The 25,363-nt window shown below is 44.2% G+C and overlaps 2 protein-coding genes across 5 annotated transcripts in view; one reads left to right on the plus strand and one right to left on the minus strand.

Annotated features, from left to right (window-relative positions):
• Positions 1-18,774, minus strand: part of ACSL1 (acyl-CoA synthetase long chain family member 1) — a 46,516-nt gene extending 27,742 nt beyond the window's left edge. The window contains exons 1-2 of one of the 4 annotated variants that reach the window (XM_082237911.1): positions 18,429-18,774; positions 5,883-6,117 (exon numbers count right to left, since the gene is read on the minus strand). In XM_082237911.1, coding sequence (XP_082094037.1) covers positions 5,883-6,077 — 195 coding nt within the window. In that variant the 5' untranslated portion in view covers positions 6,078-6,117; positions 18,429-18,774. Of the gene's footprint in view, positions 1-5,882; positions 6,118-18,079; positions 18,312-18,424 lie in introns of those variants that run through there. The other 3 variants (XM_082237910.1, XM_082237908.1, XM_082237909.1) reach the window with 3 other exon arrangements.
• Positions 1-25,363, plus strand: part of HELT (helt bHLH transcription factor) — a 131,487-nt gene that overhangs the window by 33,501 nt on the left and 72,623 nt on the right. The gene's annotated exons all lie outside the window — the stretch shown is intronic.

Raw genomic sequence — 25,363 nt, forward strand, 5'->3', positions numbered from 1 at the left:
TTACAGAATTTCTTCCTATATTCTCATTTACCTTGCTGCTTAGGGCCATTTCACACATTATTGTGAGAAGTGAAGTTACAGGAAACCAGGCAGAGGGCCTTCTCGGCAGTGGCACCCTCCCTGTGTAACGCCCTCCTATCAGATGTCAAGGAGATAAATAACTACACAACTTTTAGAAGACATCTGAAGGCAGTCCTGTATCAGGAAGTTTTTAATGTTTGACATCTTATTGTGTTTTTATATGTATTGGAAGCTGCCCAGAGTGGCTGGGGTAACCCAGCCAGATGGGCGGGGTGTAAATAATAAAATGACGATGAAGATGAAGCAGCAATAGCAAACCTGAATTTGTCCCAAGGTGGTAGAAGTGGTTGTGGTTCCTTGAAAGAGCACTGTCTGTATCATACACATGTGCTGTATCCATAATTTTAAGGTGTAACTGTACACAGTACCATAAAAAAATGCCTCAGGTCTGCATGGCTTTTTATCTTAAAATATAAGCAGGATAATCAAAGTTAACCACATCCCATTGTTCTTTAGACAGAAGCTTGCATCCATACAAGCTAGCTGGAGAATAACTGCCCTACGGACTCTGGTTTATGGCATGAAGCAGTGCTGCTAAGAAAAACTCTCTAGCAAGTGAATACTTGGCATTTAAACTTCCTAAGTCCAGTACTTCATACAGAAATCCTCGCTGCCACCTTTTAAAGGTGTATCGGTAATATTTCCTGTAGGAGACATGGGGGTGAGGAAAGGATGAGCTTTTATAAGACTGCCAAGCGTAGTAACACAGGAAGCTGCCTTATACAGTGTACACAAGGCTATTTACTCTACATCCAGTGTGATCCCACTGCTGGGTTTGTGAAGCAGTGTACAGATGTTAGCCACAATCTACATCTGTCCTGAAGTTCCTTGAGAGATACTGTGTTTTTATGTTGTTTCCCCCAAACCAATTTCAATCCAATTTGCAAACGTATGAGGACAACCACTCCCCTCCTCCACCCACTGGTGTGGGCAGGCAGCACTTGACTTGGAAACACATCCAACAGTACAGATGTGTGCAATCATGTGCAGATTTGATTTTAAAGGCAATGGGAGGTGGGGGGTGGAACCTTGCTGCGTTTTAATGCATACACAACATTAAGTCAGACCCTTGGTCCATTAGTTCAGTACTGTCTACACTGACAGGTAGTGGCTTGCCAGAACCTGAGACAAAGGATCTTATTTGGAGATGCCGGCGATCAAGTCTGAGACCTTCTACACTCAAAGAAGATGTTCTACCACTGAGTTATATACCCGTCCCCTAAAATTCATAGCAAGAGGAAAAATCTAAACTAATTCCCAGCTCAGGCTCTTGAGAGACCACTGCAACTCTCATTGTGCACGTGGAATTTTGCATGCTGCTTTACAGCATAATATTCCAGTGCCTAGTTTACTGGCAGTGGAAGGAGGGAGGGGAACTACAGCAGGCATAGGCGGGCCAAGTTTGCCTATGCCTGAACTACAGCAATTGGCCTGCTGTAAGCCAGCGGCTTCACTGAAAGAGGTTGGGAGAAGAATGGCAGAAGTGCCGGTAGTTCTCAAGACTCTTTTGTTGCAGGCACACTTCTATGGAGTGAAAGGATCCTTGGATGTATGCCTGAGGAAGCTATTGTGTTGTCAGCTGTGAGCAAGCTCTTGTTGATTTAAGGAGAGCACACAACCCGAGCCAGCAGGGCCCAGATTGCCAGCCACCCACTAACCATCAGAAACTTGGTATTTTGCAACAGCTATTTGCCAACTACCGGTTTATTAGGTTATGGAAAGAGTGTCAGCATCACCAGCCGCTCTTTTGAAAGAATGCCATGAGGCAGCTCTGTTAAAATCAGCACCCCAGTTGCAAAACCATGACAAGGATGCTGGGAAAAGGAGGCCCAAAGGGACTTCAAACTAGGATTTATAGGAACATTAGAGCACAGGAGGGCAGGCTGTCTTAAGAGCAGCAATTGTGAAAAAGGGGGATTTTAGAAGATGTGGCTTTGTTCTCTCTCCTCCATTAGGCTATGTCATGGTTTAAAGTAACAAAATTCTGTGTTGCATTTCAGACATTTCCCCCCCAAAACCCCACAGACACCAACTGGTTGCAATAACAAATATTGGTTTGCAGCTTGGAGGACCTTGAAGGAAAGGAAGGAAGGAAGGAAGGAAGGAAGGAAGGAAGGAAGGATATAATATCTATGGATATAAGCTAAAGCCTTTAACCCTGCTGCACACATGTCTTTCATATAGAGTAACATTCTGCAAGCAGATCCCTGTCTCTTCCAGCCCAATTGGGGAGAGGGCAATTGGTGGGCAGAAGTGGGAGCTTCTGCAGGAAGCACTGGCTGCTGCTTGAATTGTAAGCAGTGAGAAGGGGAGAAGCAGCTCAGGATCTGGTTGAGGAGTACGCCTGCACTTTGGAGAGTATGAGGCAGTCCCTAAGGTTCATACGCTTCTCCAGACTTTGGAGCAGAGGATTGTCTCTGACCCTGGACCACAGAGGACGCTGCCTCTGAAGTTCAGTGTGGCATTAGATCCTCTGGAGCAGGGTTATGGTATGCACAAGCCGAAATTCACAAGTTCCTGGAGAAAATGGTGAAGCTATTTCTGTTTGGCCATATGTGTGCACTAGCATAAAAAAAAAATCAATTTAGTTGCAGCTAAGTTCCAAGAATTTTCCAGAAAGAATTGGTAGTTACTCCACAGAAGCAAACACAAATATGCTTCTTGTTTGGCTAGTAGAGTCAAACATTTACATCTGATCACGGTGTAAGGTCAGTACAAGTTGGGCAAGTGAGTGATCCTGATGGGATATAAGGTAATCCTTCCAGCCTGTGATGACTGGCCACCCTGGGCCCAGTAAGGAAGTGTCATCTAGTAGGAGCAAGAGTTGCAAAAACCAAGAACAGCCAGATTTTCTCTAGGTTTTTCCTTTTGTTTTACATAAACATTGTCTGATAGAAGCTCATTATTTCATTTGATACTACTAGTGATGGCTTTAATGTGCATGCCTTAAATACAGGATTTCCATCAGAAGTGAGCCTTTCTTTTTTAAGGACACTAATAGGAAAAGAACAGAACCTGTCAAAATTCATAATTATTAGAAGTGCAAGACCTACATCCTCATTTATTCCTTGCCACCTACTGGAGTACTTATTCAGATATACTTAACCTAAACTTGAAGGAATTATTGTTGAAGTCTATGAGGACTAGAATCAGAAGCAAGCACATACCCACACCTCAACTCTCAATTATTTGCCCTGCACTCAGAAATAGTGGTCTTCTCAAGCACAGTGACTTCCAGACCTATCAATTGATAAAGAAAATGAAGTCCTGATCAGAGTTTAATTTCAAGGTACAAAGTGTACTCAAAATCCATAAACCAGATGTACTTTTCCATACACATCAAATTGGCTTTGCAGCATGTACAATGAAATAGCAACAGTTGATAATGGATTTTCATTTGCAAGAATTATTCCCAAGCACTCTGGAAAATATAATGGGCAAGATCTGTTGACTTTTTGAAAAGGACCCTACTAATACCTTATCAGACCTAAGTTAGCAGTTCCTATTCAGCAAAAACACCCCAGTTTATCCAGGATAATAGTTTGCTAGACAAAGCAAAGTATGAGCCAGTTCAGCACAAGGTTTTTATTTATCCACACAATCAGTTTTAATGCCATGAGCCTGAAAAGTATTGCTCCAGTATACTGCGGCAAGAGATCAAGCTCATTTCAATTAGGCTGTTTCAGATTTATTTTAGTAAAATACTTACAACATTACAAAACATTACAACATTCCTCTTTGGCTGGTCAGGGTATGGTGTATAAAAGAATGAAAACATGAAATTCCTAAGAATAGTGTAAAAATAAAGATCCACACTATCATTAACATGAAAATGAATGAGTGAACCAAAAAATTTAATAGCATATGCAGGAAACAAAGCCACCAACACCAGCACATGGATCTAACTAGATGCATATACTGTACAACTAATGACAGGAGAGTATTTAAAGAATTCAGAAAAGCTAATCGAGTATAATTTTCAGGTGCATTGTCTAATCACAATGTTTTGCATCTCTGTGTTCAAAATGTTTTGGTACCTGTGGTCTGGTGATTGCCTGTATCACAGTGTAACAATGCTGGACCCCACCCCAAAAACCTTTAGGGCTGGAAGAAATCCCCACAATCCCTGAACATGTACTTAAACAGAAAAGGGATTGCCAAAGGGACCCTGTAGATGGAAAATTTCTGTCTATATGGAAAGACGGCCTCCTAATTCACAAATAGCTATGCTTGGCACAAGATGTAGAAAATGCAAAGAAGTTTGCCAAGGGTCATGTCTGGGGCAACTAGGATAGTGAAAGCCTACCCAGGCCGCTTGCTCAAAGCTGCTTGTTAAAGTCGCTCGTAGAGGAAATTGCTACTGACCTTTATTTCACACTTGTATTGGACTGTATGGGATATTTTGACTGCAAGAATGAGCCTGGATTGGAGCCAGGCCAGACAGCCAGGGAAGAAGAAAGCACAAAGAGAAACTATCCTCTAAAGCAGGGCTGGCCAACTCCCAAAAGACTGTGATCTACTCACAGAGTTAAAAACTGGCATTGATCTACCCCCTTTTTGGGGGGGTTCAGGTCAAAGTTCTAGAGCTTTTTTTTAAAGAAGGAAAGCCCTGCTTTGGGGGGTGCAGGGCAAAAGTGTTGAGTTTTTTTTAGGGGAGCCAAAGTATAAAGCGATCTACCACAGACATCCAGTGATCTAACGGTAGATCACGATCTACTTGTTGGACATGCCTGCTCTAAAGTATCCAAGTACGACTGTGCGTACTTGGTTCCACTCTCTCCAGTGCTGCAAAAGCAAAGAACAGCTACAATCTTGCGAACCTCAGGAGGCCAAATCCATCTTCATTCTCTGTACTAGGGTAAAAGGACTCACCACCTGCCTAGCCCAGAGGGAGAGAACAACACAGAAGAGGCACACTTTGCTTTGCATGTGGTTTTATTAGCAATTTACTATTAATTGTGTTATTATGCAAATGCACTTAAATAAAATGAATAATTCATGAACCTCAGTTACTGAAACTGATTTGGTGAGACCAGCTGAAAGTGAAGTTGTCTGGTGCGACATAGTTGTTTTAATTGTGTGGTTGTATTATCTGAATTGCTGATTTATGAATGGTTTTATTGTTGTTTTAATGTGCATGCTGTAAATTGCCCTGGGATCCTGGAAGATGGAGGGAGATTTAGAGATAAATTAAATAAACAGTGCACATTATCCCTGTTCAACTAACCATCTGTGGTTACTGTAGTTGGCCTAAGGAGGGCAACACAGTGCTACAGCAGCACTGTGAAATATCAGAGGGTACATCGACAACAGTACCAATATAAGCCACCTGCCAAACTTTGCCAGCAGGGGTAGGGAGAAATAAGGATCTGGTACACCCAGCCAGAAAGGTTCCTCACCATTGCTTTAGAAAAGTATCTGTTTCAAACCTACATGGCTGCAGAAAAGGTTACATCTCAGAAATCAATGGATGCTTTGAACCAAGCCTATCCAACACGTAGTTTTTCTGCCTTGCATAGCTTCCTAGCCCTCGCTCCTGAGCACATGATGCAGTCATTCCCTTTGCACACTTCCTAGACCTTGCCAGAATAGTCTGCTGCAATCAATATGAGAAAGCTATATAAAATGCTGCAACAGAACTTTATGCTCTGGGGGCAAAAGGAATGTGACTGGCACATACAACCAGATTCAAAGCAATGCCTTAATCCAATAACAGAACAGCTTAAAAAACCCTTTTATGAAACATGCTATGCTAATCTTACATGTAAATACACAAGGGATGAAAGACAGTGATTCCTTACCTCCACCTCCACAGACTGCATTGCTAAATCACATGGTGGCTTCAGAGCTCTGGGTCTTGTGGCGTACCAGTAAGTTGTGAGAGCTGCAAAAGCACCGAATCCCATCAGTGTGTTTGTTGGGAGAGTGCGCACGTACTGCCTTACGTCACCAAATTCTGGCATTCGCAGATGCCTAAACAATTCATGAGCTTGCATTGTGATCTCTTGTCCTTGTTATTTTTTTTAACGCAGCAATCTGTTGACAAAAAAGAAAAGTTGTGAACCCAACGTGTTATCAAAGAACCTCTTTTCCCCCCTAGAGAGGGAGATGCAGCTATTCTCATGCTCTACTACCATACAAAGCTGGAAACACCTGCATTTTTGCCACTTGCCCTCTTCCAGAAAGGCAAGAGATTTTGAACAGGCAAAGGCACTACGTTTAACATTTCTGTTTCTTTGTTAAGGCAATTGTTGGCAGGCACCACACTTTGTTAGCCATAGTGCCCAAAGTTTGCAAAATACATTCTTGCTGTATTTTTGTGCTTTTGGAAAATAGAGAATCTGCTGGAAGAGCAACAGTAGTTCCTTTCCCTTCTCTTCCAAGGCAGCTATTTTTTTTTTTTTAAAGAGCCTGTGTGCAATTGTTTCCCCCCCTGTTTTCCTCCAGTGCTTTTAGAGTGCAAGCTAGCCTAAGTTGTGTATAAAAATTATCTTAACTAAGCTTGTATTGTTATCCTAATGGTCCCTTTAAATCCCCAGCAAACACTGTAGAGTAGGAACAGCCCTTTCTTTCCCCTTTTCCTTTTCCAAAAGCCCTGCTGTGCCTGCTCAGCTGACACTTCCCTCCACACCAAGGTCCCTCAGGACACGATTCACGTGACTACACTTAATAAGTTTCTGCCCACTAGGGCAAAGGTAACTAGCAGGCACAGTCCATACTTAGCTCTAAGAGAAGGAGGGCCAATAGAAAGAGAGCACGGAGTCACCCCACTGAACACAGAGGGTGGCAGGCTAGGAAGCAAACAATGTTTGCCTCAGAAACTCACAACTGGCAGTGACATTCATTAAAGCCCATCATCAGCTCATTCCTATCACCAGAGGAAGGCTGACAAAAAGGCTTTTCAAAGGGGGGGGGGGAGAGAACGTGTCAGCGTGGAGAGTTTGTTTGCAGAAGCTGGTGGGGTTTTTGGAACAAGGCAGTGAAGATGAAGACAGTTTTACTATACCGGGAAGGAGATACAGTATTATGAATGCAGTTGTGGGGAAAGGCAACGCAAGCTTGTTTCGAGTCAGGCTATTAAGAGTAAGCTCATGAGTGCTGGACCCATTTGTCATTGCGTATCAATGCCTTTTCCAGCTATAATAACCAAGGGCAGTTATAGAGTAGCATTGTCAGCTTACCTACTAATATACCCCGGGGGGGGGGAATCACTCAAATAGGACAGAGCTACAATTGGGTTTGAAGCTAAAAAAAATATCGGGGGGGGGGGGCGTAGTGGGGAGAGACAGTGGAAAGCTTCCTTCATGCAACAATTTTATCTGGCAGTTTCTCCAGTGTAAGGGTGAAGCCTGATGGTCAGCTCTGCAGCCCTAAGTATGCAGTGGGCAAGTGCCAGGGATGAACTGTCAATGTTCATGAGCCATGCCCACTAGCACATTTAAGGATTTTTGTTCTACCTTTTATTCACGGTCCCCTGTTTACAAAATTTAATATAGGGCACAATAACAATGGTTCTGAAAACAACAAAACAGTACGTAAAAGCATCAGTTAGGCTAAGTCTTCTGAAGACTGTAAAAGATTCTAAAAGGTCTGGGAGGGTTTTGCCGGGTGTCAAAAATATGGCAATGCAGAGGGGCCAAGCAAGCCTTGCAAGAGAGAGTTCTCAAAATGGAGTGCCGCAACTGAAAATGTTTGCCACCCACTTCACCTCCAACAAAGGGCACAGTGTATGGGGCAGGCTGATACGGGAATGGCCTGCTCTTTGCACGCAATAAAGAATTTCAGTGTGACCATAGCCAACTTGGTTGCACAACTACTTCACGCAGGTTGTCAAAGAGGCCCCTTTTAAAGGCTTACTTTAACCCTGTCTTGCCGCCTAATCTCTCTGCTGTACTTGATAGGAGGAAGCAATCAGGTGTTTACATGCTGCCTTAACATTCAAAACCAAGGTCAAAAGGTAAGGGTTGCTCTAAATAGAATTGCTTCAAGGAGGTATTGCTCTTTTGGTTTGCTTCTAGAGTACAGTGGTACCTCGGGTTACAGACACTTCAGGTTACAGACTCAGCTAACCCAGAAATAGTATCTTGGGTTAAGAACTTTGTTTCAAGATGAGAACAGAAATCGTGCTCCAGCGGCACAGCAGCAGCAGGAGGCCCCATTAGCTAAAGTAGTACCTTAGGTTAAGAACAGTTTCAGGTTAAGAACGGACCTCCAGAACGAATTCTTAACCCAAGGTACTACTGTACATGTTTTAAATATTTGGGGGTTGTTTGTTTGTGTGTGTTAGCACTAAGCCAGCCACATTGGGGTGTTTTGGTAAGTAAAGCAGAGTCTAAATAAAATATGCAGAATAATGCTGTTCTTTTTATCACTATTTTGTTGCTTTCGTATTCTTAAACTGGGGTTGGCAACCTAAGGCCCGTGGGCCCATGGCCCCCTCCCACTTGGTTGGCTCCCGTGCGCCGCACTAAACCAGCGCAGAGCAGAGCAGGAACCACCTTCTGCAACACTGGCCAGCTTGCCATTGGCTGCAGGAAGCTCCTGCAACCAATGGAAAGCTGTGCATGCCTCCTCCACGCCGGAAGGAGTGCCGGAAATAGCGTTTGCACATTCGTGTGTGCGAGCGCACTACGGATCACTACTGTGGCATCTGCGGAACCATGAACCGGCCCAAGCCACAAAAACTTTGCCGACCCCTGTTCTTAAGCATGCAGAAAGCTATTTTCCTGTGCATTTGAGCAGCCCAAGCTTTTGCACATAAAAATACCATAGATATGTTTTATCAGCATACATTGGTGGTGAAGTAAGTGTTCATTTGATTCACAGGAGACATTCACTTTCCCTCTTCATTCATCTTTAAATAGTTGCTGAGTTCCCTATCTCAAATTTTAGCATGTATCTAACTTACAAGGCATGGATACCTCAGCAGTTATGTAGTCCAACAAAGCTTATTTGGCACATCAATTTGCACACCTTGACAGCTATTTGTATGCAGTAGACAAAAATATGCTACTGACCGTCTTTCAGCTGAGAGTGTGATAAATTGTACTGTGGGCATTTGATGCAGGCATCTAATCTTTCACTAGGGCAGTGGTTTTCAGACTGCCTTCAGTGAACACTTTCCACATCGGTTTGTCTGCTGCCAGACCGCATGCAAATTGCAGAGGATTCTGCTGACTATTCTAGGCTGCATATTCCAAGTGTTCAAGTGGTGGCTTACTAGACCTACTCGGCCTAGCAAAGCCTAGAACACACCTAACACTCTTCTGCAGCTGTTCAGTACAGTGGTACCTCTGGTTGCGAACGGGATCCATAACGGAGCCCTGTTCGCAACCTGAAAAGAACGCAACCCGCATCTGCGCATGCGGGTCGTGATTCGCTGCTTCTGTGCATGCGTGTGACATCATTTTGCACATCTGCGTGAGCGGTGAAACCTGGAAGTAACCCTTTCCGGTACTTCCAGGTCACTGCGGGATGCAACCTGAAAACGCACAACCTGAAGCAAACATAACATGAGGTATGACTGTAGATCTGAAGCTCAATAGTGATGTACAGTCTTGCAGAAAAGCTGATTTGCCACCAATGTTCTCCATAAGAAGGTGCTGGGAAACTTCTGATTAACCTGAGCTTCTCTGGAACAATTTGTTGATCTGATGGGAGCAGGGTCCAAAGTGATGTGTACGACTTAAGGTCATCTGCTTGCTGTGCCTTTCAGACTCTGCCTCCACCTACCTCTCCAGTCTATAATGCCTTTTCCCCTTAGTTCAAAGGCTGGCCTAGCAATAATAGTGTCAGCAAAATGAGCAGATTAATTTGAAAGCCTCAGAAGGCCAAGACGGTTTGCATAGTGCAGGAGTTAAGAAGCACAAGCTGTAAGGCAGGATGCTACCAGCTGAAGCCTCCCTAGCTCTTCTCTTCTCTAATAAATAAATAAATATCAAGCTAGTATACTCGAAGTCTCATCGCTGCCCTCTGCAATATGGCAAGAAGAAGAAGAAGAAGAAGAAGAAGAAGAAGAAGAAGAGGAGGAGGAGGAGGAGTTTGGATTTGATATCCCGCCTTTCACTCCCCTTCAGCAGTCTCAAAGCGGCTGACATTCTCCTTTCCCTTCCTCCCCCACAACAAACACTCTGTGAGGTGAGTGGGGCTGAGAGACTTCAAAGAAGTGTGCCTAGCCCAAGGTGACCAAGCAGGTGCATGTGGAGGAGCGGAGACGCGAACCTGGTTCCCCAGATAACGAGACTACCGCTCTTAACCACTACACCGCACTGGCAAGAAAACTCTCTCTCACTGGCAAGAAAACTCTCTCTCACTGGCAAGAAAACCAGTCTAGCTTGCATCATAGTTGGGAAGGTTTACAGAAACAAAATATGCTTTGATCACTACATGAATGCCAAGTTATTCTTATACATGCTGTAAAGACTTACCACAGTCAATTTACCCCCCCCCCCCAATTCACCAAGCTCTTTGATATTTTGGGTGCAAGGTCTTTTTTCAAAGCCTTCAAATCAAGCCATCATATCCTTCGACTTGCACCCTTTTGTACATGCAACATGCCAAAAATCTAAACCAACTTGTTTCCTGAACTGTGTCTACATTCCTCATTAAAAGTAAGCCCTAGTTCAACTGGTACTGCTGCTGATTTTGTTTTCACCCCACCTTTTTGTATGTGGGAGTTGGTGTGCAAAAGAACTTGCCAATTTGCCATTAAAATAACACTTAAGACCATATGATAAAGAGCAATGTGACTTTTTAAAAAGAGATTAAATACAGTCAACTTATTTAGCACCTGTAAAAGCCACGCCAATAAGCTAGATGTACCTTATGCAGAGATAGGTCATCTAAGGATACTAGACATGGCAAGAGAAAATTAGGATAAGCAATAAGGTGTTATACACTTCCTATATTTTGAGAAATATTCTCCTTAGCCTACACTCCATTTGGAAGTATAGCTCACTGAAATTAGCAATTCCTATTTCAGACTTAAAGGTAAAGGTAAAGGTACCCCTGCCCGAACGGGCCAGTCTTGACAGACTCTGGGGTTTGTGCGCCCATCTCACTCAAGAGGCCGGGGGCCAGCGCTGTCCGCAGACACTTCCGGGTCACGTGGCCAGCGTGACAAAGCTGCATCTGGCGAGCCAGCGCAGCACACGGAACGCCGTTTACCTTCCCGCTGGTAAGTGGTACCTATTTATCTACTTGCACCCGGGGGTGCTTTCGAACTGCTAGGTTGGCAGGCGCTGGGACCGAGCAGCGGGAGCGCACCCCGCTGCGGGGATTCGAACCGCCGACCTTTCGATCGGCAAGCCCTAGGCGCTGAGGCTTTTACCCACAGCGCCACCAGACTTAGGTTAAGCTTATTATGAAATTATTGGGAAACCTTTTTACATCTAAGTTTAGCTCCTGTTGCGTCAAGTTTAGGATCCAATAAGATTTAATAGGACTTCAGTCAGAAAACACAAAGTCCAACTTGCCGTGGATAAGCCAGTATCCAAAGAGCTTCTGTGATATCTGTATTACCAGTGAACTCTAGATTAGACTGAAGCAGCGTGAGTCCATGCTGAATTGAACTCCCAGGTTTATAGTTTCTACTTGGGGATGATCTCCAGTGGCCTCATGTTGTAAAATTAACCAGTCAAGGGTACATAGTTTAGTATGTTGTATTAGCATTATAATATACAGTACTTGATATATAGCAAACGGGATTATACTTCAGTTCTACACCCAAGAGCTAAGGAAGTAAAACATTTTTGCAGGCATATGTAATATTGAAGTCCATTGAGGATAAGGACAATACCCTAGATATTACATCCAGATAACACACACTTTATATGTGGGACAGAACTAGCATCTTGTGTATATGGTAGAATTCAACTCTCCCTTTAAATATAATATGGTCATTACTTAGAGAGTAAAGGGTGCTTTCTGACCTAGTCAGTTATGACTAACTTAAGTTCACTGATCTCAATAGGTCTCCTCCGAGTACAAATTAGTCAAATGCCACCCAAAAGGTTTAGCTTTAGAAGAGAGTGCACAGTGAGGGAGCTGTGCATGCAGGTTTCTGTCCTTGTCTTATAACATGCTCAGTTAATAAATGCTAAGCTTCAAGCCAGCCAAAAGCTCCTTGACACATGAATAAGGAAAATACTGAATCAGCCAAGATGTGGTCTTTCCAGCTGAACTCAGCTTTGTGGAAGTCAGCCAAGTTGGCTGAATGCAGCCATTCCTAGCTCCTCCTCCTCTACCAGCAAGTACAATAATCTATTTACAGAAGGCAGAATGTTCTCCTTTTGTCTGGCAATAGGCAGACATCGTTCGAGGGCAACTGTCAACTTCTTCATTATAGCGTTAGAACCCAGCAGCCAATAGCCTCTCTCCCTCCCACTCTGCTGTTTGATTGAGGGGAAAAATAATTGCATGAGTTGCTTAATCAGAGGCATTGCTCTGTTACTGGAGTCAGTTCTACCTACATGGGGCTATTAGAAGCTGTGCAAGTTCCCCATTTAAAGTTCCAATTTAGCCCATCTTATCTTTGGGGTTAAGAAATGCTTAATCAACATGAATCTACTGATTGAAATGGAAACTTTTGCTCATGTTTTGGTTCCCTTTGGAACACTTAATCTTTTTTAAAAACAAATGGTCACATTTGAGAAATCTGTTCTAAGCCACATTAAGACATTGGTGTGTCTTAAGACAGGCATCAAGCTAGCTAAAACAATTCTCAGTGTAAATGAAATAGTTTTTCTATTACTTCTGCAGAATGTAAGTCAGAAAAAAACCATCCCAATAGTCTGGCAGAAGTCCATTTATTGCTTAATAGCACAATAGGGAAACGGAAAATGAAACCGATCAGAAACATTATTTTGACAGTGATTAATGAATCAGCCAGTGGTACTCAATTTAAGTTAACACTCAACAAAGAGCAGCAGCCAAGCATTCAGGTCCATGGTTTGGAAGGCTGGTAAAACAGCAGTTTCAAGTAGCCATTTATGGTTTGGTCTACACAGGCATTTTTTCAGTTGGTACCAAGGCCTTTGGGTAGCAACAGTGGAGTTCGTATGTTTGTATTGTTCGTATGTTTGTGTTGTTCGTATGTTTGTATTGTTGTATTCTTCAGTGTATCTGAAGAAGTGTGCATGCACACGAAAGCTTATACCAAGAACTAACTTAGTTGGTCTTTAAGGTGCTACAGGAAGGAATTTTTTTATTTTGACTATGGCAGACCAACACGGCTACCCATCTGTAATTCGTATGTTTGGAAATTTAAGTGATATTTAAATAACATATATAGATGTTTCAGCATTCACAAGATGGAGCAAGAAAGTTAGGACTGACTGTGGTCAAGTTCTGCCTTGAGCAGGAAAAAAATCCACTGCCCTAAAATTCAATGAAGACTTAGCAATGGAGTTTATGAAACAATGCATTGCTAAACACTGAGCATCATCCTAGCTAGCAACCCATGCAGATAGTCTTAAAATAGTATCACTGGAATGCATTTGCAAGAAACAAAGTCTAGCTTTCTGAAGCAGAGATCATTCTAAGGAAAATACGAAGATTTCTGTATTCCATGTAACTTTTCCGACACTTTTCTTTCTTTGTCAGGAGAAAAGTGTGGCAAGCACACCCTTGCGCTACGTGGAGGGTTTGTATTAATAAGCTACAAATGCCCCAACCCTCAATGAGCTTCAAAAGGTCTGCTGTTCAACATTGATATACTTGTTCTCAGAAGAGCCCCTGGTTGTCCCTGTGTGATTTCTTTCTTTCTAGTTTTGTTACCATGTGCAACATCTATAGAAACATCTATAACCAAGCAGAGATCTTAGCCACAAGGTTTCTTTTTTCTTGCCTGAAAGCAAGTATAATCTCCATTGCTGTTGAAACAAAGTTTGGAGAGCACTTTAAACCTTAGTTTGAGGATGAATACAGAAGTTAACTTGTTTTAGTTTCTTACAGATTCATAACCTAGATACAACCTAACTCATTTCTTCATCGTTCCCAACAATTTAAAATGGCAGTAAGTCTTGTGTATCTTTACAGGGACTACAAGTGTTTCAGCAAACAGCACAATCAGACCCTGGCTGTGTGTTGCTTCAGAATTCCAGGTTACTGAGCTGCAAATTATGTTCTCTCAAGACAGCATCTGGACAACACCTCATTAGACAGAAGCAAACATGATTTCTAGAGAATTAATGTCATAACCTTGAGAAATAGGTACTTCAGAGTCAACATCATCGTAACAAAAAAGGCATTACTTGTGAATGAACTACCTGCCCAAATGCTACTCCACTCATCTTAACATTCTGCACATTTTCTATAAAGAGATCAACTGGTGCCCAGTTACACAGCTAGGATCTTTTGTTCTGCATGTTAGCTTGCTAAATGTAGGAGGTTTATACCCTACCTGCAGTCTTAAGCAGTATAGTTATGCAACAAACACATAGTTAAGGCCACAAGTCCTAACCATCTTACCTGGGAGAAGCTCCATTGAATTCAACAGGTCTTAAATAGGGAATTCAATAGGGTGGGATTGCACTGTTATTTTCATGATACATTTTGTTTTAGTGTATTCCTACTTTTAAATGTTTTTCCCTCAAGTAATCTATTTGTAACTTAGCTGTGGATAAATTTGAGCACCTATATTGCTACAAAAAAGGCTACAAGTATACAGTACTTGATGGGCAAATCTTGGTCTCCTCAGGCACATTTATATAGCACAACAATTTAACAGCTAGTATAATTTTGGTTTTCACCAAAATTTGGGTGGTCACTGGACCTGGCAGGGCATCTAGGAGGTCACTGATTTCTCCCCATCCTCCTCCCTTGCAAATCATTGAAGTTTTACAAACACCTAGGGTAACTAAACTGAAAAATGTCTTTCTTTGGTTCAGAAGAGGTCCTTTCTGTCGCAGTTGCTTCTCTAATGGGAGAAAAAAGCCGCGTGTCCATTAACTGTTCTGGCCCTCTCTTTTATCCTCCTTTTCAAGGAAACACTAGACACTCAAACACCACAGTTATATAAATACTGAGCACCTAACCAAGCAGCTTAACTTGGTTCAGAATTGTTTGTGCAGATTCATGCCACAGTAACTGTATGTTACTCAGAATCCCATAGGGTTTGCTTCCTGATAGGTGTTTGCAGGATTGCAGTCTGAATTGGTTAGAAATGAAGGCTGGAATTGGTGATCCACACAGGACTGCTAAAAAAGGGACCCCATAAGTTTCCAAACCTATGGAAATATATTATTCTCCTTTCCCAGCTTATTCATTTATATGTTCCACATTCTTTCCAGAATGTGGAATAAAGTAGAAGGATATTAAATGGACTAAGACCTGGGAGATCAGGGTAAAAGTCACCTACTCAGGCACAAAGGTTCCTGTGTGACCTTGGGTCATTCACAGTCTCTCAATCTAACATACCTCACAGGGTGGTTGCAAGAATAACATGGGGGAAAGTGGGTGCGTGAGTGCCACCTTGAGTTCCTTGGATGAAAGGTGGAATGGATATGAATGTAAAACTGATAAATAAAAAACAAGCAAAATAAAATGTGTCTCCCACCTGCTTACTCCCAATTTTTGAATTGAGAAAGGGGTGACCAAGTTTGGAATCTTGGAAAAAGACTATCTGAAAATCAAAGAGAAAAGCATTGGGAACACAATCAGGATATGCAGACCTACAAAAACCAGACTTTACATGTGGGTCCTCAGCAAATGCAGTATGTGGCTATCTGCTAGGACAGGTTTGCCTGGGTGGAGGGTACGGGCAGGGTGCTATCCATGACCCTAAATATACTACATATAGGCTCTGCACACTGAGTTCTCATCTGGACCATTCTCTGCACCATTCTACTTGTTTTAATAGCATTTTAAGTTTGGCAAAGTGTTTTATAGTTGCTTTATCCTCACAGCAATCCTGTAAAGTAGATCACAGTATGATTTTATCAGAACAACCAAAAACAAACATTAAGGATCAGAGGTGAAGCGTGGGAGGGTGTGTGTGTGCTGTGGCCCCAAACGCAAACAGGCACCCCCAGAGTAGGCTCCTTCATCGGATCCTGGCCAGAAGGAGCTGCACCGAGGCTGCAGCGCTTGGGCCTGGCACAACACCGGCCCCGGGTCAGGCCTGACCTGACCTGACAGTGGAGAGAAAGAAGAGAGTGGGCAGCAGCTTCCTCACCCCTCTCCTAACTCTGAACTGTGGCACGCGCCCCCGTCAGGGGCACATCCCATACGCCCACCCCGGGCAACACTGGCATATGTTCTGCCACTGTTAAAGACCAATTTATTAGGGAATGAGCTTTCTGGGACTACAGTCCTTCATTCTTGGTGACTGATGAAAATTTGTGGACCCACATATTTGTTAGCCTCTAAAGTTTTGTTTCTGCTGTAACTGATGGCTAAGCTGGCTATCCTTTCAACTGAAAGTGTATCACAACACCCATCATCCCTGGCTGTTTGCCTTGCTGGCTGAGGCTGATAGGAGTTGAAGCCCAACAGCATCTGGAAGGCCACCACTCTAGTCCTATGGCAAGCAAACAAGTAGAAACAGTACCAGAACTTCTGGCACCATAAGAGCATTTAAAAGCGAGGAACCCAAGGGGCATAAGGCCCTCTAGGACAACATGACTCCTAGTAATGACAGTAAATGTTAGTTCGAAAAGCATTCCACTAAGAGATCAAAGACTAATTTTACCTTACTAAAAGTATAGTATATTTTGGATTATCACTACCTTTTTAGTGTGTAGTTAAGAGCTACCTAAAAAAAACCCCCAGCAAGAGTCTCATTAAGCTGCTTTTGGAGCCACTTTGCACTAAGCAATACGACTCAAGCAAACATCCACTCAGAAGGTATCTACTCCATCTTTTACTCTTAGGCAAATTTATGATACTATAGGGGTTACGTTTGCCTATTCCTTTACCATACTCCCTCCTTTTCCCCTCTTCTACCCGCCAAAGTATCCCCTCTTCTGCTTTCTACATACCTGTGAGAAGCTATCCAAGCACCCAAAATAGAGGACATTAAACCACCACAGCAATAATCTGACCATCAACCAAAGCTGACACATATCCAACAGTAAAACACCATGAATATGCTTCCAAATGAGCTCTGGTTAGCCTAATCACCATTGTTCAAATATTGAAATGAAGCCACAGCCTTTTATCCTCAAGGAAGAATATTCCTACTTCAATTGCTAAACCTGTTGAATATTCTGCACCAATCTGTCACAACATTTCAGTGGCTTCCTAAAAAAAAAAAAAAAAAGGCTTGACAACTTTCGGGGTGTCCTGGTTTTTACTTTTTGAAATATGGCAATCCTAAATGGGAACAGAATGGCCCGGTCCATAATAAATTACTATTTCTGCAGCAATGCTACCATTAGACACTTTTACCTAAAAGCATTTCATGCCTATCCCAACTGGTTGGGCAGCAGTCCAAGGACCTCTGCAAGGCAGATCCCACCTCCAAATAACAATATCGTTATACTGAGCTGTTCTTTCTACCAAACCCTGATGGTGCTGGAGCAAGCCGAGGAAAGTTCCATCATGTGATAAGAAGCCAGCCCAAGGGGGAGCAAGTTAGTGGCAAGCGGGCAGCATTGCTGACCTGGCTAGCTGCACCTTTTTACAGGCCCATATGCAAAAGCTCTCGTAGTTTTAGCGTGGTGGCAAATAATAATAATAATAATAATAATAATAATAATAATAATAATAATGACACACATTCCAAGTCGGGGGGGGGGGAATGGATTAGTCTCCCCCTTTCCCTGACCTGACATTCAGTGCCTCGGAATGCAGCAAACGCTTGTCCAAAAGACAAACCACTTCCCCGTCACCATAATGAGAAAATCTGCGTCCATCTGCGCCTTCAGACTGGCCGGGGGCGGCATGCGGAGGAGCCCAGTGCCAGCCATCTCCCGAGCCCTAGACAACCCGGAACATCATCTCCCCCAAACCACCTCCCGCCAACGCCGCCCCTCCCCCCGAAGATGCTGCGACCGACCTCGGCTCGATGGCAAGGCTCGCCTGGTCCCCGCAAACCGTGGCGGCGGCGGCGGCGCCTCTCCAGTCGGCCTATGTATGGCGGGGAGGCCCCTTGCGGAAAGCTTCGGCTTCCTGGCGTGCGGCTCTCGAGCCAGGGCGACCCCCTCTTCCCCGCCCCCTTTCCCGGCAGCAGCCACAGAGGCGGCGGCGGTTGGGAAGGAAAGGTCCGCCTGGAGGAAAGCGGCTCTAGGCGGGGGAAGAAGCGGGGAAGTCCCCGCGGGCCGCGGAAGCTTCTTCCGCCGCGCGCTGGGCTCAACCCTCTCCTTGCGGGATGACAGGCGCCGGTCTTGGCGGGCTGACTCACCCACCTGCTTTCGTCTCGCCCCTGGTCAAGTGGCGGCGGCGACGGCTACACCGACGAGGCGCTCTGCAGCTGGAGCGCCCGGCCCGTCCTATTTAAGCGGCCCGCAAAAAAGAAAAAAAGGAAACAAAACAAAACACCCCCGGCCGGAGCTGTGGCTGCAGCGGCAGCAGAGCGTGTGGCTACGTCGCGTCGGGCCCGCCTTTCCTGCAAGCGCAACGAGAGCTGGGGCACTAGGACCCTCAGGAGGCTGGTCAGCCAACCAGACGGCGTCCTCGCCTTTGCGCCCACAGCCAATCGGAATTTGGGAGGACGAGGACGAGGAGGAAGGCCGGGCGCAGTCAGTCACAGGGCGCCACCGGGCAGAGCCAGTGTTTCGGGGTTGGCCTGGAACTCGGAGTTGCGGAGGAGGGAGGGACTGCGCGCGGGCGGAAGGGCTGCGCTCTGCGCATTCTCAAGGGACTCGCGGCGTGCGCTCGCCTGTCCACCTACCGCAGCTCGCGCCACCTAGCTGTGGATGCGCATTAAGGATCGAGGGTCTGGTCCGCGAAAACTGATGCCGCCATAAAGCGGCTAATAATTAAAAGGAGGCGTAAGACTCCGCTGCGCGCCACCTTGCTTGTTGTTGTTGTTGTTGTTGTTGTTGTTGTTGTTGTTGTTGTTGTTGTAAGGAAGGGATTAGTTCAGCGCAACTGCCCCCTGGAAACTGATTTATTTCACCACATGTTCTGTGGAATGAGACCGGCTCAGGGGAGAAAACAGGTTCTCTGGAAGAACCAAGCATCCATCAAAATTAAGCCCTTTAAGAAGCAAGAGCAAGCCAAAACAAACAAAAACAAAAACGTGCGCACACCCCTCACACCGTCAAGCACCCGGCTTAACAGGGCAGTTCTACACGGGTCTACTCAGAAGCATGTCCCCATGAGTTCCATGGGATCTGTGGCCTGGGAGAACAAATCCTAGGAAGCAGCATCACTTCAGTGCTTACCCCCCCCCCCAAATAAATGAAACAAACCTACCACCCTTTTTATATGTGGGGAAAGAGAGTGTTCTTCGACTGCACATTTGCCGCTGAATTACTTCTCAGTAAACCTCTCCATTCTGAAGGAAATCAGCCCTGAGTGCTCACTGGAAGGACAGATCGTGAAGCTGAGGCTCCAATACTTTGGCCACGTCATGAGAAGAGAAGACTCCCTGGAAAAGACCATAGGCGCCGACTCCATGGGGCCTGAGGGGGCCCGAGCCCCCTCAAAAATTCGTTTGGGGGGGCTCCGCCCCCCCAACAATTTAAGAAAATTATTAGGCACCTTGCCAAAAACCGCGCAGGGGACTCCGGCGCGTGCCTCCCAAAGTGACCGGGAGCTCCTGAGAAGGGGCGGGCAGGTTGGTCAGTCAGAGGAAGACCCCCAGCGGCGGGACTTTAGAAAGGAATGGAGCCGCGGGGCCGAGGAACGGCGTATTCGTCCCCGGCGAGGGACCGGGGTGAGGGGAGAATGGAGGGGACGGGAGTTCCCGCCTCCGGAGCGGGGCTTTTTTTCTGGGTTCGGCTAAGGTGACGTTGGTAGGAGGGGGTGGCCGCCTCCCGGCGCGAAGCCTGGGGAGGGCAGGCCGGTTCTTGCATGCAAAAGCACCACTGCCATCCTGCCGCCAGTATGGACCCCGGTATGGGCCCCCCAATATTTTTTATAAGTCGGCGCCTCTGGAAAAGACCCTGATGTTGGGAAAGATTGAGGGCACAAGGAGAAGGGGACGACGGAGAATGAGATGGCTGGACACTGTTCTCAAAGCTACCAGCATGAGTTTGACCAAACTGCGGGAGGCAGTGGAAGACAGGAGTGCCTGGCGTGCTCTGGTCCATGGGGTCACGAAGAGTCGGACATGACTAAACAACAACAAACATGATTAGTTGCCCACAGAGGTAACTCATAGAGCTTGCCAAAGTTTACATCCCTCCCCCCTCTTCCTGGTAAATACCTGTGAGAATGGGACTTGCACAAGGTGCCAAGATGTATCCCCAGGTCGGGCAGAGAATGTCCCGTCTGAATGCTCCACTAGATGGACCAATGGTCTTAACTAATGCAGCTGCTTGTGTTCCTCTCAGAGGAACTGGAGAAGGGAGAGGACTAGGAGACAGACTCAAATCTCTCTATCATGAGCAAAAGTTTGAATGCCCAAAAGGCATTCTTTCAGTATTGAAAGGTATTCTTTCAGTATTGAAATAGTATTGGGGGGGGGGATGCTTGAAGTATCATTTTGCTATTCTGTTTTCAAACCTTTAAACCAGCCTGTTATTCAGTGGCATAATTCGTACCTCTCCCCTCTGCCTCACATTTTGTGTCTCGGGAGAGCATTTTTATCCAGTGGCATCTATGTATAGCGACTAGATTTTAAAATCTAGTCTATGTCTGTCGTTGTGAAATAGAGGCTTTTGTGTAACTTTAGCTAGATCTTTGTAATAGTCCCTCTCTTTGAGACCCTGCCCATAGCCCCTTCCTCATTGCTACACATACTCAGCAGGGACTAATGTCATAATTTCCAACTTACATAATTCTTTATTGCTCCCCCAATAATATAACCAAACACCAGGGGTTGCAATATCCAACTATTAATGCTAAATGTTCGCATTGCATCCCTCCTCTCTGCCTGCCAGAAAGAACACTCTACTCCAACAGAGTGCCCTGGGGTTGCAAAACTGAAGGGAAGCATATCCTGTCCCCATTCATTGGCAAGAAAATTAAGGGTGTGTGTGTGTGTGTGTGTGTGTGTGTGTATGTGTGTATTTAAAGGCAGGGATCTGTACAAGTAACTATGTTCTTAACACTCTAGCCACTGAAGTGCATTGATTCCACATAGGGTCATCATAGCTCTTGCACACCAGCTACTACAACATCATGTTTTAATGAGCTGTGTCATATCTAGCGATACCACTAACTTATGTTATCTTACCTATAAGCTGCTGCAGTCTGATACTAGATTTATACCTATATATAACCCAAACAGATATATATATAATTTATGCACTTTTGTGTATTCACGTAACCATGTTTTTGCATTGGTATCAATACGCTTTCTCTTTTTGGGGGTTCACTGACTTGCTCTTTAAATTGAAAAGGAACTTCCAGTATGTTGCTATTGATGGACCAGGAAAACATTTCAGAGGAAAAAAACCTTTCTACAGTACTTATTAATGTAGATCAGGGGTAGGCAAACTAAGGCCCGGGGGCCAGATACAGCCCAATCGCCTTCTCAAACTGGCCCACGGACAGTCCAGGAATCAGCGTGTTTTTACATGAGTAGAATGTGTCCTTTTATTTAAAATGCATCTCTGGGTTATTTGTGGGGCATAGGAATTCATTCATCCCCCCCTCCCCAATATAGTCTAGCCCACCACATGCTGAAAAAGGTTGCTGACCCCTGATATAGATGATAGAGCAAAAGGTAATGAATAAAATATTTCAGTACTCCATCTGTGTAGGGTTCTGTGTGTGCTTTTAAATACCCCTTTTATGCACTGTAAATTATAGTTTAACAGAAGAGTTCACTGTTGCTTATAGAGGACTCCATTAAAGTTATGGTAAGTTACGCAGTGTGGATCTGATTAAATAAAAACCTGTTTTGCATATCAAAGTCAATTCCTGTATTGCTGGGAAAATGTTTGGCAAATATATCACGATAACCCATGAGGTTGCTTAACTGCATCTTCACTCCTGGACCAGTGCCCATCATCATATACCTTTGGGTGCTTTTTTTTGAGTGAGACATTAAAATTATTTGCCAAAAAGGGAGGGGGAAGGGAAACAAATGAAGAATATTGGGGCATTTTCTGAAGAGTGATATAACAGGAGGAGAAGGAAACAAAAATGAGAGACCTGACCATTTATGATTTCTATTTCTTTTTTTTTTAATTATATAGTTTTGAGTATTAGATGCATGCCTATATAATTGCTACTATACATAAGCATTATTTAACCCAATTTAATTGTGTATTTGAATCAGGGTACTCTGATGCAAGAGAAGATAGAAAGCTAGGTGGGAAATTTATGACCTTGGTAATATATCTCCAGTGGGTGGATACTCAAAGAACTAGATTTCATGTGGTTTGTACACTGATGCCAGAACAACATGTAAAAATACCTGTGTGGTAATACTTGTTTGTTCTTAGATAATTTTTTTCAAATAGTCATTTTGTTCTTAAAGGCTTATAGTACTGCAAGGAAGGATTGCCTTTCTCTGGGTTAAAACTAATCCGTTCATCCTTACAAAAAACCAAAAAAACAGGATAGTCCACTCTGCCATTCACCTTCCCCAGAGTCTATTTACACGGAAATCTGAGAGAAGTATTCTGCCCTTTCTAGGTGCTAATGCCCACCATTCCTAATGTACCAAAACCATAAATGGATTAAAGCTTATCCACTCAACTCCATGCATTCCTTTGCAATATCCACACCAAGCCCTCAGTCACGGTGCTGTGGAATGAAATAGAGCTGCTGGTGGGAATGCCTCCCTTTGCAAACTTCTCCATTTCATTTGTCTTTCAAAAGGTAGATGTGAAAACGAGTAGGCTGTGTTTCTCTCCATCCCTGCCCCTCCCCTTCAGGAAGATGTGCAGTGCTATACTGATGAATGCATAAGCTTCTTCGAAAAAGGAACGGAATGGAAAGGCTGTGTGGGCATAGCCAGGATTTTTTCTTGGGGGGACAGGCTTTTGTTAGGGAAAGCAGAACCTCATATTGGTATTGATTTGTACTGATTTTTCCTGATTTAGGGGAGCAGCTGCCCCCTTCTTGCCCCCCATGGAAAGGCTTGAAATGGTGAACCCATTGAATATTGAGGGCACACATTTTGAGATCTACAGCTTGATCTTCAACATGTATGTAAATCACAGAGAATCTCATTGGGACTTGGGGGCTCATCCACACCATTGTTTAATGTGGATAGTAAGCTTCATGTTCCCCCACTAATCCCCTATTGTTCATTTGACATTATCCTCTAAATCATACTTCCCTCTCCCTCTATCCAGATTTTCTCATACTCTTTCTTTTTTTGGAGTATCCCTGGTATGAGAAAATCTGGATTGAGGGAGAAGGAAGTATGGGAAGGCAGTGATTTAGAGGCGACCATCATATGGACACCGGAGAATTAATGGAGGCACAGGAAGCTTACAATTCATATTAAACAGCATCATGGATGAGCCTTTAGTAACAGCACTTAGGACTGTAGCCCTTGCATCGTTGCCAGACCTGCTCAGTCTTGCCTCCCTTCTGTTAGAACCATATTCTATCTGGTGTGTGTCAATGTGGCTGGGATTTGCAGGAGAACAAAGATAGAATGTATTACAGTATTTTAATATATTTTTTTGGAAGCTGCCCAGAGTAGCTGGGGAAGCCCAGCCAGATGGGCAGGGTATAAATAAATAAATAAATAAATAATAATAATAATAATAATAATAATAATAATAATTATTATTATTATTATTATTGAAAGCTGCCCCCTAGCCCCAGATTCAGTTGAAATGAATGGGACTTCTATTACCCCTCAGTGCAAATTGAAGGCATGGTGGAGGAGGTACTGATCTGGATCAGGACCACAGCAGGGGTTAAAGGGATACAGCTCCCCCAGTCCCCCACCCCAGGTTCCCAATCCAGATTGAGCAGCCAGGCCTAACAGTAACACAATTTAAATTGCTGCACTTCAAAACACAGGTGTTTAGCTAACATATTTTGGCCCTTAGCCACTGTGTTCCATTAACAGCAGCAGTCTTTTTGTTGCCAGCTAGTTCCATCCCCATCTGTTCGATCCAGTAAAGGTGGATCCGCAGCCAGGGCCTAATGGTCTTTACCAGACTCTCTGCCTTGTTAAGTCCCTCAGTCACAGCATGGACTCCTACTGCAACTTGCAAAGTCCTCCCCACTACTCACTGACAAAAAATTAAAGTGCTTCTCACCATGAATTAACAATTACATAAAAATATTATGCAGTATTAACAAGAACATCATAAATATTACATTGGAAATCGGTAAGGAATCAAAAGTATTGCTGCTCAAAGCCCCTCCCCCCCAAACATGAAATAATCTACTGAGGGAAATCAAGTTGCTTTGAGGTAAATTATTTGAGAATAACGGCTCAAGTTATAGGAAAATTTGGGGTGCGGCCTACAAACATCCCTACAAACAGGTTAGTGCAGTGGCGTCTGGTGCATATTGGGAATGGGAGAGGCATGGAGACCAACAGTAGGTGGGGTTAGGGCCAATGAAAGGCAAGGCCACCTGTTTATAGTTTTGTCCCCATCCTCTTCCCTGCTGGAGTGTACAAGGGCAACATAGGGATGTCATACTCACCAAAGTGAAAATCTGGAGAAAGTTGTTGACCTTTTTTGGGGGGGGGGTTTAGGGTATTTTTTTTTTTTTTTTTTGCATTTTAAATGCATGTTTCTTTTCTAAAAAATCGCCCTAGTTGCAATTTTGACAGTCTGATTCCAGGCGTGTCCAAGAAAACTCAGACATATGGCAGCCCTAACATAGACAGAGGAAGCAGGCAGTCAACATCACCCTCCAGACTGGGAGTAAGAAGAAAGCAGGCAGGTGGAGACTGTTTGAGGGCGGCCTGAGGTTGGTGAGAGCAGAGCCTCCACCCTGCCCTTATGGGCCAGCTTCCACTGGGTTGGTGTGTATTTCTGCCACTGGTTAGCTTGTCTCTCCTTTATTCCACAAGTGATAAATGTGCTTGTCTGCAGATCCAACGCTGACTTCTTTGGTGCTCCCTAATGCTTCAGGGAGACTATGACTTTCCATTCTGCATGCCTTGTGGGTTTATCCAATTAGAGATTCGTTCAGGGTGTTAAAAGAAACCAAACCAAAATGGATAGATTCCTTTTTTATTATTGGAAAAAGAGAACCTTGAAGAACGGCTCTAGCAACAGGAGTGACTTATGATTGTCACAAG

Source organism: Podarcis vaucheri, assembly GCF_965113315.1.
Source record: "Podarcis vaucheri genome assembly, chromosome: 9".
NCBI classification, from domain to species: Eukaryota; Metazoa; Chordata; class Lepidosauria; order Squamata; family Lacertidae; genus Podarcis; species Podarcis vaucheri.